This window comes from Mixophyes fleayi, chromosome 5, assembly GCF_038048845.1.
Source record: "Mixophyes fleayi isolate aMixFle1 chromosome 5, aMixFle1.hap1, whole genome shotgun sequence".
In the NCBI taxonomy this organism is placed as follows: domain Eukaryota; kingdom Metazoa; phylum Chordata; class Amphibia; order Anura; family Limnodynastidae; genus Mixophyes; species Mixophyes fleayi.
In genome coordinates this window covers 84,625,212-84,642,282 of record NC_134406.1, presented here as the reverse complement: position 1 = coordinate 84,642,282, position 17,071 = coordinate 84,625,212, and the positions used below count along the sequence as shown (strand labels likewise).

General features: G+C 41.1%; 1 protein-coding gene across 5 annotated transcripts in view; it reads right to left on the bottom strand.

The window, feature by feature from the left end:
* LARS2 (leucyl-tRNA synthetase 2, mitochondrial) overlaps positions 1–17,071 on the bottom strand; it is a 141,247-nt gene that overhangs the window by 10,828 nt on the left and 113,348 nt on the right. For all 5 annotated transcript variants that reach the window (XR_012692787.1, XR_012692786.1, XM_075212501.1 and 2 more), the window contains one exon: positions 12,961–13,038. Coding sequence is in view for 3 of the 5 variants with exons in the window: in XM_075212501.1 (XP_075068602.1) it covers positions 12,961–13,038 (78 nt within the window). In the remaining 2 variants the exon portion in view is untranslated. The remainder of the gene's footprint in view (positions 1–12,960; positions 13,039–17,071) is intronic.

Sequence of the window (17,071 nt, the reverse complement as noted above, 5' to 3'; positions counted from 1 at the left end):
CTCCATTATAGCCTTTACTGCTTAAGGAGTCCATAGTCAGGCTATGCCACCTATCTAATGCTGTATGATGCTGGAGACATACTGTACACTATTCTCTATGTGGGAAACAGGCAACAAAATGGCATATGTACACAAGGGGGTGCTATCACCACAATGAAATGAGCTCTATACACACAAAAGAAACACATTTGCTTAAGCAAAAAAAAGAAAATAATTATATAATGAAACAATTCTGGAATTTCAATTAATATTAGCCAGTAGTGTCAACTTCAAATAATTAAAACTTAAATAAAAAGTGTTCTCCACAGCAGTTTTTTTTTCATGGAAATTAAAAAAAAAAAAAAGTGTCAAAACTAAAAGTAAAGGAATTACATCATATTTCTGACACTTACTAATGTATTCTAACAGAACCTAAAAACAACAGAGATTCCAGATAAGTTAGGACAGGCCTTTCTAACGGACTTCCATAAAAGTATATGTGTATGTATACATTACCCTTATAGATTGACAAAATATAGAATTCAGGATCATCATCATCATTTATTTATATAGCACCACTGATTCCGCAGCGCTGTACAGAGAACTCATTCACATCAGTCCCTGCCCCTCCCTAACAGAGACTAGGGTCAATTTTGATAGCAGCCAATTAACCTACTAGTATGTTTTTGGAGTGTGGGAGGAAACCGGAGCACCCGGAAGAAACCCATGCAAACACAGGGAGAACATACAAAACTCCACACAGTTCATTGATATTAATAAAAAGGACTTCCAAATGTTTTTTCTCAAGGTACTTTGGCTACCAGCTCTTGGGATTTCCCCAGCCTTCTATTGTCTTTTAGCAGCCATGTTGGTGTCAAATTTAAATTATTTAGTTTACAAAGAATTTCACTGTACTGTAGTCAGTAATTCTGTGATCTCTATAACTTCATGAAAGCAATAGAGATGCCATGATATAGCCAGTTTGGTAGAGCAACATATAGCTGAGAATCTCTTGAAATAGCCAACAATTTATATATGTGCAAATTGTTAATGATACTTTTACATTGTGATAAGTTTTTCTCTAACAGAGTCACCCTCTATAACTAGTAAAGAGCCTGATATACATTCCTAGCACCAATCAGCTGCACTAAGCAGTTCTCTAGTTCAGCCAATAGGGTGATTTGTAATCTAGCCAAGATCCTGTAACCAACTACAATGCAGTGGACTCTACCAGGGCTAGATTAAGGGAAGGGAGGCCCCCGGGCTAAGGGTACTGTAAGGGCCACACCCATGACCTCCCCACACTCCCTGTAGTGCTTCCGCGGCGCGCTGTAATCTCCTTACTGAGAAGATCTCGTGAGAGTGAGACTATGACTCATAGTCTTACTCTCACAAGATCTCCTCAGTAAGGAAATTACTGCGCGCCGCGTAAGTACTACAGCGACAGCAGGCTGCTAACAGCATAACATTTGCCATTCTCCTTGAACAGATGACAGTCAGAGTCGGGGGCGGGAACGCACCATTGCGGCAGCCTGTCCTTCCCCTAGATTAAAGAGCAACAGGGGGACATAATGCAAGTCTGCCACAGAGGCAGTATTTATTTAAAAGGCACTAGGTTTTGTGCTCATTAGGGACGGCCATACAAACAGCCGCAGTTACGTTTTGATAGTCGGGCGGGAGTGAAACTGTAGCAGCCTCTCCTCCCGACTTGATGGACGTGCCGCCAAGTCCCCCCTACACTATGACCAATGGGGAACGATCGCGCTCCTTACCAAGTAACTCCACACGCTGCCATGTCACTCTAATAGAAACGTGCTTGCAATACACGCCGACAGCCATTCTATGGTATGCGCTGATCGGTGGTTTACAGAGGCGGTCATCTATCATTTTTTCTGTTTATTACTGTAGTCCATAGAGACATATTACATACTTTTAAGGTTGTTTTTCACAATCAGGACTACTGTTTTCAGTGCCTTGGGATTGTTGTATACTCAAGACACTTACCTAGTATAGAGACTTGGTAAGATCTTGTTGTACTGTGTGCAGACTATAGCTCAAAGACTATTTCTTTTAAATATTGTAATTGGTTTAACTAAATCTGTTATACATTCTAAATATGTCTGAGAAGGGGACGTCCAAAAATAAGGGATCCTCCGGTATGTTTGCACTATAATATACATGTGCCAAATGTAATGCCAAATTATCTCTTGGACAGCCTAACCAGGAAGCTCTTTGTACGGCTTTCGAAGCCGAAATCCAGGAGCAATGAGGTCCAGCCCAGGGGGCAGCAGCTATGGAAGAACCGCTCTGGGCTAAATCACTAACAATAGCCATAACGGAGCTTACCAGGGTGATGTTATGGTCCACAGAGGTACGTGACTTTTCTCACACTTCTACACACTCTCTAGCTGCCGCAGGCACATCATCTCAGTCCGATTCAGTTCAGGGAGAGGAATGCCTGCTTACAGTATCACATAGGGCCAAATGGAATATTCCTGATGCAGCCCAGGGCCACGATCATGATTCAGAGCATTCCACAGAAGAGGAAGGTGAATTAGATCTACAGGACACACTTAGTTCTGTAGATTCTGCCTCTGGCCATAATGTTGATAACCTCATTTTGGGTATCAGACATACTTTAGGTTTTGCAGATCCCGAGACCAAGGCTCCTCCGTGGTTCTCCTTGTTTAAAAAGCCCAAGGCGCAGGTGGCTGCTTTCCCACCATCACCTCAGATGATGGAGATGGTAACCGACGTCTGGATGAGGCCAAATAACCAGATTATGATGCCGGGTGGATTCAAGTCAGTTTACCCTCTCCCGGCAGAGGACTTCATTAAATGGGAGGCCACCCCTAGAGTCCTGTAGCGCGTTTGTCCTCCTCTTCGGCGATTCCCACTCAGGAGCGGGTCTTACTGAGGGATCCCACGGATAAAAAGTGTGATCAGGCGCTCCGTTTTGCTTATGCTGCGTCAGGCAGTATGTTTAGACCCACTATGGTGGTGGCCTGGACTAACAGTTAGTTAGAGACATTCAGGATAACGTTCCACGTGTGGAACTTCTCTCCTTAGCCGAGCATATCCAGGAGACTTCTGATTTTGTGGGCCAGGCAGCCATGGATGCTGTTTCCATTAATTATAGATTCTCGGCTCTCATTATAGCAGCCCTTCGTACCTTATGGTTGTGCTCTTGGTCAGTAGACGCTGATTCAAAGCGAGCTCTAGAGGGCTTGCCAGTTGATGGGGTTACTGTTTGAGTCAGAGCTAGAAAAGGTCATTCAGGTGGGCACAGGAGGAAAGAGCAACGCTCTTCCCATGGGTTCCAGTTGACCGCGACAAGGACGTTTTCGGTCCTTTCGCCCTAAGCCGGAGTACCCCGTCGAGAGGCCAGTCCTCTGCCCCTAGGGAAGCTTATAGCAGAAGTAGGGGCACTGTTAGGCAAGGAACCTCGAGACCGGGTGATAAGCCTGCAGCATGACAGTCTTTCCCTAGGGGAATCTGTGGTGGAGACACACCTTCTTCGTTTCCAGGGCCAGTGGTGGACATCCCGGGGTTATGTCAAAGACCTAGTCCAGTTCCCGCCACGAAGGTTCTTTACCACAGCAACCCCCCTTTGTCACCTCAGGCGCAAGGCACGTCAGGAGGCAAACCAGAATATGCCGACAGCCGGGGTTATTTTTCCCGTTCCAATGCAGTAAAGAGGTCAGGGGTTTTAATCCAGTCTCTCTCTGGCGCCTAAACAGGACGATCATTACGTCCAATTTTAAAATCTGCAGTCTCTGAACAAGCAGGTAAAAACTCAAAAGTTTCGAATGCAGTCCCTTCGGACTGTCATCACCAGAATGAAGCAGGGAGAGTTCCTGGCCTCCATGGACATCAAAGATGCCTACCTGCAGGTTCCTATATCGAGAGGACACCAGTGTCTTCTCCACTTTGCGGTAGGTTACTCCTACTTTAAGTGCAGGGCCCTACCCTTCGGTCTAGCGACAATCCCCGGGTGTTCACCAAAATCATGGCGATCATGGCAGGGCTCCTGCGACAGAAGGGCGTCACAATAGTTCCCTATCTAGACGATCTTCTTCTGAAGACACCGTCGGCATCGCTTTTAACATCCAGATTACAATGCAGTTTCCCGGCATGGAAAACTGGGAGGCTGACTTCCTCAGCAGAAAGGGGGGTTCAACCAAACGAATGATCCCTCAACAAGCAGGTCTTTGCCCTCTTAGTGGAACGCTGGGGCATGTCAGAGATCGATCTCATGGCATCCAGGCTAAACTATAAGGTTCCCCTATACTGCTCAAAGTCTCGAGACTCTCAGGCACATTTAATGGGTGCCATGACAGTTCCATGGCACTTCCGGCTAGTATACCTGTTCCCGCCGATACCTATGCTCTCGCGAGTGCTAGAAAAAATTAAAAAGAGAGTGGGTTCCCTTAATCCTAATAGCCCCTCATTGGCCACGGAGGGGCATGGTTTTCAGACATTCTGAAACTGACAGCGGCACCCCCCTTCCATCTGCCAATGTGACCAGATCTTCTCGTTCAATTTCCTCTGCTCTGCCACACTTTAGATCGGCTAGCTTTGACGGCATGGCTGTTGAAACCATGATTCTCAGGGCCAGGGGATTTTTGTGAGACGTTATTGGTATACTGATCAAGGCCAGGAAAATGTCCTCCTCAGCCATATATCATCAGGTCTGGAAGACCCGATATAATAATATTAAATATTATAAAATAAATAAAACCCGATAAAATATTCTATGGTGTGAGTCCCAAGGTCTCCACACATCCAGGTTTACACTTTCTAGACTGCTGACTTTCCTGTAGACCGGCCTAGAAAAATGCTCCATCTGGGGTTTCTTAAGGTGTAGGTCTCGGTGCTCTCCATTTATTTTCAGCGTTAGCTTGTGACCTTCAGGGATTTTCAGACCTTCTTCCAGGGGGTCCTTCGTACATCTAATAGAGCCTTGGAACCTCAATTTGGTGCTCAATGCCGTTTGAACTTCTAGATTCGGTTGATTTACGCCATCTCACTTGGAAAATGGTGTTCCTCCTGGCTATCTCGTCAGCTCTTAGAGTGTCGTAATTAGCAGCACTCTTCTGCACCTCTCCTTTCTTGATTTTTCACGAAGATAGAGCAGTTCTTCGCACCAAACCTTCCTTTGTTCAAAAGGTAGTGTCCAGGTTCCACTTAAATCAAGATTGTGGTCCCAGCTTCCCGTCCTCCTCCTTCTTCTTCAAGTGATGAGTTACAGTTGCTGGATGTGGTTCGTGCGCTTTCATACTATGTTGACCGCACGGCCTCGGTCTGTAAGACATAGGACCTTTTTGTTCTTTACAATGCTCAAAAGCGGGGTTGGCCTGTTTCCAAGCAGTCGCTTACCCACTGGATCATTTCCACCATTAGACTGGCTTTTGTTCGGGCATCTCTGCTTGTCCCGGTATTGTTGAAAGATTACTCTACCAGAGCTGTTGGCGCTTCTTGGGCGGCGAGCCATGGGGCTTCGGCGGAGCAGTTATGCAAAGTGGCTACATGGTCATCTGTCCACATATTCTCCCAATTCTACAGTCTGCAGGGCTTTGCATCCTCTGATGCGAGCTTTGGGCGCAGAGTACTGCGTGCAGCCATTCCAGAGCATTCCCTCCCTTAGAGGCAGCTTGGTATGTCCCCAATGTCTCGTAGTGTCTCCCAATGGTAGGAAAGAGAAAAGAATGTTTTTACTCACCATAAAATCGTTTTCTCTTACTCCATTGGGGGACACTGCGCACCCTCCCTTGCTCTGTATATAGTTCTGTTGTGTGAATTTTATGGCGTATGTTTTTTTCTCTTACGCTTGGTTAGTCAAAACTGAGGTATCTACAGGAGAGGAGGGGAGGAGTATGAAGATCAAACAATTTGATAAGTGCCTAGACTCCTAGTCCCGCCTACTATACCCCCAATGTCTCGCAGTGTCCCCCAATGGAGTAAGAGAAATCGATTTTACGGTGAGTAAAAATCTTCTTTTCAGAACTTGACTGCAGGGTTCTTTTTTTTTTTTTTTTTTGAAAAGTACAATTTTATTGCAGTTTTTCAAAACAACATAAGTGTGAAAGTGAGACCTCTTATGACAAATATATGAAACATTTCACTTTAAATAACAGAAATGCACATAAATGGAAGCATGAACAGCACAAAGAAAATTGGCATGTTACTGTAAAGAAACAATGGTTTTTTTTAAGACAAACAATGAGGAAAGAGGGTTTTGGGGAAGAAAAAGAGGGGGGGGGGAGTTTATCACCTGCAGGTGTCTCTTATGCTTACATGTGCTACAATTTCAGAATGAAAACCTTAGGATGGCAGTTTGTTTAGAATACATTCTTTTGTCCTATAATAAAGGTAGATGGGTGTGGAAAATCTATCTCTGTAAATCACTGATCTTACTGCAGGTAATGATGGATTGTAAGAAAGGACCAGATCTACTCCACACATCCCTAGCGTTGCAGAGGTATAAACTTGCAAGAGCATTGGCCACTGCTTGTAGGTTAAGCTCAATGCATTGGGTCCAGGTCCTCATCTTCACAAGGACCCTATGCAAATTATGTGTCACAGCAAAACTGTATTGCTGACCAATGCTAACTGATATCACCCTTCCCTCTTGACAAACTCCTACCTTGACATTTCAGACTTTTATGTTACGATTCAGATATAGGTCACAATTATTTAATAATGTATTTCATTTTCATGTAATAAATGTAACAAATAGGAGATCGGTGCCTTCTGCTAAAAGATATAATATTATTTATGGTTCGGTTATCTGTTGGCTGTAAACAAACTGGCTTGCAAAAGGAGGATTGTGACAACCACCTTTCAATGGCATGTGAACCCATAAATTGGGTCCTGATACATGGGAACCCCTGTTCTAGGTAGAGACTCTCAGACTCTCCCTCTTCTGTCATGCTTTATATTTAAGTCCACGTCTGCAGTGAATCTTCACCTCCAAATTGACTGCTACCAGCCAAAACTGACTCAAAAGGCTTCAACACTCAAAAATAGCTGAAAGAAATATAATGCACACAAAAGGTTATATGCACTTATATCACTTTATAAGCCCTGCAAGAACTGTTAACAACACACCCCTGGTTGGACTCCTACAGGGATAAAGCAAAATTAGCATGAACTGAATATTATCATATTAAAAGAAGACTGAAATTAGATGTGATACCTGGGGATTTCTCTTTCCTTTTTCTGCACGTGGACAAGAGGTGATAGATACATTGTATTACAGCAGCCTTTGAAAGCGATCCACCCTTAATGCATCATAAGTTACTACACAAATTACTGCTATTATTAGTGTATATTATAGAGGAAAGAATGTTAATGTGAAATGTCCAAGGGTTACTTAAAAAAATGCTATGGAATTAGTTTAAATGATTAACTTTCTGTATTACGTGCTGTCATAACCATGCTCTCACATAAACACTTTAACTAAAATAAGAAGGAGAAAGTTTTGTACTGTGCTACATTTCCCATGAAATGTTTATTTCTGCTACTCCCAGGGGCTTAGCTAGCACTGTATTACCCATAAAGATAACAGGCAAAAATGTTTTCTATGTTCCTGTTAAGGTTGAGAGCCTTTTAATCCGTGAGCTATATAAAACTCAAGATGGAAACAGACATAACAACAGAATCTTGATAGCTACAGAAACATCTTGCCATTTAATAGATGTCTGTTGTCTAATCCTTCATGGTTCATCACCTACCTCCTCCATGTAACAATTATAAAATGCAGACAAAATCATAGCTACATTTATAAAACAAAAAAAAAACAAAACCTCTGAAATCTGTTGAAAATGTACAATAGAATCAAATCCCTTTTCATAATTTCCTATTATCTGCTTTCTACTTTTCAACAAGCGCTTCTAAATTAAGCAAACAATATAATTGAGCATGGTGAATAACCATTTCTATTAGTGGAGATCTTAATTAAAGAGCCTCAAACTATAAAAAAAAACCATAATATCAGAATAGATACAGAAAACTAAGCACAATTATAGAGAAACTGCAATTGAAGCCACATTAACATAAAATGTACCTTGTTAATCCAGGATTATTTGATTATACAAAACATAATTGGTTGTTTCTGGTAACAGTGGAATAGTTTGTGTCTTTAGATAAACATTCCACCTACTGTGCTTGCCTAGAAGCCTAGATTTAACTTTCTGCCCTCTAGATTACTTTAGCTGCCCCTCCTTCTCACCACTGTTGCATAAAATGCCATAGTCCACGCCTTTCATATGGCATCTGTATACAATACATGCATTATGCCAGAAATGAAAGATTGCCCTTTAGATTTTATATGTACTCAGTAGATGGGTCCTAACCTCTACCCAGAACAAACTTTAAGCTTAAAGTTCAGAAGGTATGTCTGTTCCCACCACCCCACCACATACACCGTCTCCCCATCAATCAACTCAAACCCAATGGCACCACATGCTGCCTATTATGACTGTATGATGTTCTATGACACATATATGTGGAAACTATACCAGAATCCTCTTTTTATGCTCTGTCCAGTGTTAACACTTCTGTAATCCCTTTATGTAACATGCCTCTTTTTACATGTATCAATGTTTTAGATATTCGTTCAATAAACAGCGCTTTAAAAAAAATTTGAGAGTGATTTACTAAAGTTTTGCATTTGAAAAATGTGAATTAGCATTTTAAAAAATCTTTGCCTGACTGTTCAGAATGGAGTCTGACAGGAGTGGTTTATGGTATAATGGTGAGCATAAAGACAGCACTACTTTTTAACGCTAATTCATTTTGAGTGTAGTTTTTCTTTGTTCTGCACAGTTACTTAAGCCAGACAGGTACTAGAGAATAGAGTTCTGGTTTAAAAGAAGGCTTAAATTAATTCCAATACAGCCATCTTTTGACATGTAAACAATATTAGTCAATAATGTCTGGCGATATTAAAGAACAAGCCAAGTTTTGGCATTAATATATATCAAAGGCTGAGTATTACTGATCTCAATTTTGTACATTAATTAACAGGAGCGTTTATACATATCTCTACCCTGCCCTCATTTACTCTTCTGCAGAAAGTGGCAATGTTAGGATGGAGGTGCTTCTCCAACGAAAAAAACAGTGACAGCAAGGTAGACTCACTTTGCACAAGTGCAGAGTGTGGCCCAGTGATGTCACAGACACAGCAACTCAGTCTTAGATTTTTTGACCTGTATCAGACCACATCAAGACACAGTCCTGAAGATGCGACAGACAGCTTTCACTGTCTGTATTGGATTGGGGTGGCAAAACTTTAACAAATATGGAAGTCAGGAAGTCATTGAACAATGTATATTACTTTCATTTTTCATGTTTGATAGCTTCATTATTAGAGTTCAGTGGTTCTTTAAAGGGACGGTCCACTTTAGTACAAGCCCACATCTTTAATAGCCCTCCGCCCTATGTGCAGCAATTTAACGGGGGTCACTCTACTGAGATACCATTATATTGTAATCCATGCCACTTCCCACTATTTACAAGCTGACATAGGAGACAGACTACAGTGCTGAAGCTCTGCAGGGGGTAGGAGATTTAAATCTACCGTTCAGTCACAATTCTAGTGAATGTGGCAACTGTTTAGGCAAGTGTAGAAGCCATCTAGTCAGCTGCTGCATTCACACACACCTCCCATAAATAGCACAGTGATTGCCATGGACGGTAGTACTAGCAGCTGTCTTGCCTTCATTGTTTCAAAATATATATCATATGGAAATCATTAAGGTATGTTACATATACGGCATATGTTTAAACTCGTGGCAGAAGGATCATAGCTGAACAAAAGTATATCCTTCAATGTGTGACAAATAGATTAAAGTAACTGATTAGTGGTTTGAAATTCCATTTCAACAATTTTATTAACATGCTGTGAGTTTACAATATACCACACAGAGTAATATGTTGTACATATGTAACAAACTATTTGTACTCCGAGAAGTCAATATGAACTTTAGTGGCACAGTAGACACATGCAAAATTAAGATACAAAGAACAAAAATATGTCTTAATAACCAACATGTAGGTGCTATAAATTGCAAAGATAGATTGAAAATAAGTAATATTACCATTTGGATTGGTTTTAGCAATAGTAGAAAACCACGTCCAAAGTTCCACTTATTTATATATATGTAAGGGATCATCAAATTAAATGAAACAAGAAAGGATCTAAATATGCGTATGTATATGAAAATAAAGTTTTTAATTTAAATGAAAGTTTCAAGTGCACATAAGGGAGGAGGTAGGTGAGCATGCTAGTTCAGAGGGAGGGTGTTGCAGTCTCAGAGAAAGTCATATCTAACAAAAAATTTTAGGGCAGCCCTGATGTCAATTAATATATTATGTAGGAGTAATTGACAAGATTGAGCCAATACTGCGTGCGGGAGCCATATGCGAAGCCAGTAATAGTAATTAATGGAACATGTTTACATCTGCCTAAATAAATTCAGCTTGCCTTTGTAGGCAAACTCTCACATCTGAAGCGACAGGGCAATCCATTACATCGTAAATAAATATAGATAATGGTATGCTGGGGATATATTTACTTAACTGCGGGTTCGAAAAAGTGGAGATATAGCAACCAATGAGATTCTCGCTGTCATTTATTTAGTACATTCTACAAAATGATAGCACTCTAATTGGTTGCTATAGGCAACATCTTCACTTTTTATAAACCCGCAGTTTAGTAAACATACCCCCAGATGTCTGCAACCACAGGCCATACCAGAGCCGTAACTTAGAATTCTAGTGCCCGGGGCGAGAAAGAAAAATGCCGCCCCTAGCCCTCAATTTTAACCAAATTAACCTAAAATATTCCGAAAGTGCGCCCACCTTCAGCGTTGCGCCCTGGGCGGTCGCCCCTGTCGCACAGCCCTAGTTACGGCCCTGGGTCATACCTTTGACACGTGATAGAAGGTCACAGCTGTAATATGACATTTAGATCTTCCTGACCTAGTGTCTCTTAATAAGCGAGTCATCTATGGAGCAAGCATGCATAACTGAAGCTTCATGAGAGTGCCGAGATTGGTTCTCTACCTTATGAACTGTAAGTAGTGCACACAAGTTCAAATGACTCATGTATGCATAGTACATTAGTTGATATTCTACAATTGATAGTGCCCTTCTAAGAATTGCGGTAAAAACCCAAAACAATCATGCCTTCCTCAATCAGCATGGATATAGTCAGAGCCCATATTTTAAAGACCTGGTGTATAGAGCATTTTTGGAAGCGAGAAAGTTACCATCTAAAAAGTGAAGAATAATGTTTTACCCCAAATAAACGTATGTGCGATTGTACAGCTGTGTACTGCACAGCTCACTGATAGCAGGGCATTCATTAAAACAAATGTACAGCACAGGACAACCCACTTTCAATAATTATCATGGCCGCTTCCAGTCAGTAAACATGAATTTGAAGGTGGTTTAGGATGTGCACCACAAATCACTTTGAATTTGCAGCACTGCACTTAGTTTGGCCAACGCTCCCGGGGTACAGCAGGAGTGAGCCTAAGTTTGAGGAAAGGCAGAAAAGTCACATCAAAGTCCATCCTCCTACCACTTTAGAAGCACCCCTTTCACTAAATTACACTTTTTCATGTATCGCCTAAACAACTGCAATTATGGCTTAAATTATTAAAGAAAGTAAGGAGACTTTAGGTATGTGGTAATTTTGGGTGTTTGAAAGAGTCTCTGAAATTGGACAAAGTGTGCCTAAAAGTGCACTTTTCTGCTTAAGTGGAAAGTGCACAATGAATCAGATTAAGTATAGGACGAGAACCGATGTCCACTAGCCCTGAGCTGGTGCTAGATTCAAGTGTTTCAGTGTAGTTAAAATGTCTGTACACGCCTTTCCATTAAGCAAAATATATGTCTGGAAATACATTCTCTCTACCACATTATACAAATCCAATAATCCTGCATTGCAAAATGAACAATAATTTTGCCACTGCTTTGCCAAACTAGATGCACCAGTGTGCCTAATCCATTACTCCGTCGACCCCAGTCTGCCAACTCCTTCCTCGGCTGGTACAAACTCCAGCTCCTGTGCAAATCAATGTGCACACCACCAACGAAGATTCTACACTGCACCTGGGTCATTCTGCTTGGCACAATAAAACCACTGACCCATTCATCTTTTCTACGTGTAGGAACAGACAGATGCCTCATACATGGTATTTTAAAATAAATTATTTACATGCTTGGGGTTGCTTCTACCTTTAATTGTAAATTTTACAAACTACCCTGTCGTTTAGCAGGAACTTTTATATTGTCTAAAGCAGTGCTCCGCAAACTTTTCTCACCCACGGCACACCTAAGCCCTTCCCAGAATTCCGCGGCACACCATAACCAAAAATATATAAAAAAAAAGCAGGAATTATAAAATGTATACACAAATATTACATTTGTTATTTTTTTATGTGATAAATTTAACATTACAGCTAATAATTTTTTTTTTTCTTATATTTAGTTAACCACAGTATGACGCATGTACCGCCATAAATTTTGTGGTTTTACTCCTGTTGGAGGCAATGCGCCGCGGCACAGTTAGCAACATCTCGCAGCACAGGCACACCGGTTGAGGAGCAATGGTCTATAGTATCCATTTAAATTAAACTGCACCCTTATTCATTGTACAGGTGGCCTTGGAAATAAGCCACCAATGGCACTGTCTAAAACACTGTAAATCCTTTGTTCCCTACAGTAACACAGAGAATAATTTCTCAAGAGTGAGAAAACATTGGCAGAGTGATACATTTTTCTTGCGCGTCTGTAGGACAATGTACAATATTACTCAAACCGCTATTTGCTTGAACAAAAAGCAGAAGCTAAACAATCTGTTCCTCTTGTTCAAAGAGGAGGAATCCTCAGATTCATATTATTAACGATCACAGGTCACTGTCGCTTATTTGTAAAGGAGGGAGTATTGGAGACAGCAGATGCACTTACCAAGAGTATGTTGCTTAGACTCATTAGCTGGGAAATAGCTGCATTGAAAATGAAATCCTCAGTGAAGTAGCTGGTTACCTAGCAACACAAACAAAAAAAATATTTTTTACAATTAGTCACATTTATGGAAGTTAACAGCAATGGGCTAATTCTCAACACAGGTGAATCAATTTATCATTTTCCTGTATGGTTTACTGGCTGCATCTTTTTGAAACACACTTCTAACTTGTGGTACAAAGGTTGCACTGAAACAAGGAAATTTCCACTTTCTTAATTGTCATTGTCCTTCCATTTTATAATAATCAAATGTTTGCTGGTGGAGATTCCACTCCTAATATTTCTCCATTGGGTAGGAGGTCATATTAAGCCTTAGTCCACAAATACTAAGCACTGACTCATGTCCTACCATGAAACCAAAATAACCCACTCCCACCTCCAAAGCCTCAGGTAAGAAAATTTGAAACCCTGAACAGTAGAACATATAGGGGAAGATTAAACTAGCCGCGAGGTCCCACCAGACACCGCCTCGAGGTGAAGCTGCGCAACTTGCGGACTAATACAGTACAGAAATCTCTGCTCATTTTCCCTCGATTCTCTATGGGACTGGAGGCAAAATAAGCAGAGATTTCTGTAAAAACTCTGATGCATTGTGTCTCTGTGGACTGTTCAGGAGACACATTGCGTTCCCTCACACAAACTGAATCTGTCCCATAGATACAACTGTAGTATTAGTTACAATCATTAATTATTTTTTTAATAAATGATTATACAGTACTTTCAGAGTTACATTGTTAGAGTAGAAAAAACAGTTCCATCACGTTCAATTGTGTTATTTTAGAGAAAGGCAACCCCCCCCCTCCCCCAGTGTAACATGTGTCAATTTGGCTTCACAGAGAGGAAATATTGTCTCTAATCTCAAAAATGGGCATTTAAAAAACTTGTTAGATCAATTTCCCCCTTACTGTGTTACCATTAGATATACAATAATTTCTTTCATTCCATTAGCAAATTTGCCATCACCAGCTATAAATATAGTAAGAAATTTCACAGCTTTACAGTAAATAGCTACTTCCTATGCTATCTTCCATTGGCAAATCTATAGCCATTTGTTCTCTGTATGGTTCTTTGTTACAAAAAAGTTTGAAAACTAATTCCATCTTTAAATAATATCTGCAAAAATGCTAATATTTTCCTAATAATGTCTGTTTTTGTGACCCTAGAAATGTGTTTCCTAGCCACTTCTATGAAGCTGAGTAATAAATTCTGGCTTTTTAACAACTGGAAATGAAGCCATGGTAGGGGAAGGAAAGCCTGCAGTAATATTACAGCAATGTGAGCAATCACAGCGGCAGAAACCTACATGTACAATCATGCACTGCGGTTTCTCTTTACCAACATCAACAAGCATCTTGCAGCATGGTTGAAGCAGTTAGTATTTTTTTTGTATAATATGTTTTTATTGAAAAGATAGAAGAAAAAAATACAAATTCAAGACAAAGCACAGCATAAAAATATCATAATCACCAATTAAAAAAAAGGTTAGCGCAAACACATGATCTCCATGCAATGTAGTCTTCAAAAAGCACTTACAAATTACAAAACAGATGGGGAGATAGGGGAGAGGTTTGATCCTCAAAGTACTGCAGCATCAAGTCAACATAAATGGTGTAGGGGAGTAGATAAAATGTAGTAACGATGAACTCCCCCGAACCGGGTTGTAGCTCGAACCAGCAACTAAACCAAACATGTCCTGTAAGCCAGACAATATCCTTTTTCTAATTTGGTCTCACATTTCAAATAGAGAATAGGGAATGAAACTGTTTGGAAAATTTGAATTGCAACCAACTAGCCCAGGTGGAAACAATCATTACTGGACAGGGAGAGATCATCCATTATCATGTAGAAGACAATTCTTGCTATCCACTCCTTAAGGAAAGGGGGCAGGGGACTTTCAGTGAACAGGTGTCACAACTTTGGCTGCATTATCAAGATGTCTGAGGAGCTATTTCTTGTATTGGGATATTGGTATACTCATGCAGTTAAGCAACCAGAAACTCTGGCCAGAGGGAACAGGGCAATCAAGATTTTTTCCAGAGTTAAAGTCTTGATCCTACATTTTGATATACTTCGGATGGGAGTCATGAAGATTTTCCATCAGGAGTACATAATTAGTATAGTAGGCTTGATACATCAAGACACGCATTCTGAGCGCAACCTGGCTGTAATGCGAAAGATAGACTAGCCGCATAGCTGCAGCAAGGGATACGGACGTAAAATGAGTTTACTCACACGGCCATAGAGTTGGCTGTGGCTGCGTGCGCTTGAGTTTGGCACGTCCACACTGTACACCGACTATGGTCACATGCCCCTTCTCCACCCAGGACACCCCCTTAAAATGAAGGCTGTACTAACAGCTTTTTCTGTGCATTATCAAATCAAACAACTCTTGTGGAGAAAGCGCAAATCTTGCCACCCTCCATCAGCTGGCAAACCCTGAGCATCTCCCGATTCATCCAGAGACCAAATTTACCTTAGGGCATTCCGGGGGATATTCAGGATTCTGTGACAAGGGCATTAAGGGAGACCGGGAGAGGAGACATATTCTATAAACGCTGTAACTTTGCCCAGCATTGCAAGCAGAGCTAATTGTGGGGTGGGCAGTGTCAGGAAGCTTGGGAAAGCTATGGAAAAATAGGAGAAGGGATGTCCATCTCGTGACCTTCAATTGCACCCATTGCTTGGATAAAGAAGCCTGTGTCCATTCAACTACTCTAGTAAGCATTATTATCTGATATTTCATGAAAAGAGGATGTTGAAAACCTTCTTGTGACCTGCGTCTAGTCAGTACAACTTGTGAAATTCGTGCAGGCATCCCAAACCACACAAAATCCCGAACGAGAGATTGCAGGTCCACAAACAATTTAGGTGGGATATTGATTGTGAGTGTCTGGAGTAGATAGCGCACCTTAGGTAAGGTATTAATGTTAATAATATTTCTCCTCCCCAGCCAGGAGAAGACCCGAGGACCCCAACATTGAAGCTCGACTGGCAATATAGTCAGTAATGAAACAAAGTTCGCTCTAAATAAAGCCTGGTGATCTTTGGTAATTAGTTCCACTAGGTATTTGATAGGTAAAGGGTAGTGCAGGTTGGATACCTGCCAATGTAGTAGGAGAGACCGAGAGTGTGAAGGCTACCCATTTGGAATAGTTGATTTTAAAATTAGAAAGGTGTCCAAATTTTTTCAATTCCAACATCAAATTGGGTAGTGAGACTACAGGGTAATAATAGACAACAAGTCATCTGCAAAAAGGCTAATTTATGGGTGATTTATGGGTAATCTGGGAGTGGTAGAGGACATTCATGTAATATGTGTAGGGTAAAGTATTAATGTAATGAAGTGGGGCTGGTTGGGGATAGTAATGTAATGTGGAAGTTGGTGAAAGCTATTAATGTAATGGGTGTGGGTGGTGATAATGTTATGTGGGGGCTATTATGTAGTATAATATTGCTATTAATGTAATGTGGGTACTTGTTTGGAATATTAATGTAATGTGCTGTTTTGTGGGAGCTATTTATATCATTTGAGGGCTGGTGGGGGCTATTTATGTAATGTATCTGCAGGTCGGGGCTATTATTTTAATATGGGGTCTTTCTTTTTGGAAATGGTCCATTGCAATTAGGGGTTGATGGGGCTATTAATGGCATTTAAGGTCTCTGTGTTAATTGTGGAGCTGATAATTGAATGACAGGAATAGTTGGGGGAAAGAGGCATATTTATTTAATGTGGGTATTAATGATTTAATGTTAGAGTGAGGCCTGGAGTGTTCACTTGTTGTTCAATTTTCCAGTAGGTCAGTTTACCTATATCTTTTGTAAACAAACCCCAACCGTTCCAGGATCCAGCCACGCAGCAACAGAGCTTAAGACCCCAGCAACAGGAGGTAATCAAATCTGCAAGAACAGGTAGGAGAGAGCAGTTCAATCTGTGGGTGAACTGTGTAGAATGACAATGCCATCATCAGTAGTAGTCACCGGTACTCTGTACAGAGTTCCTTCCCACATAGAGCAGCCATGGTTTGAGCTGCTGTGAAGACTAGAGCCCTAACTC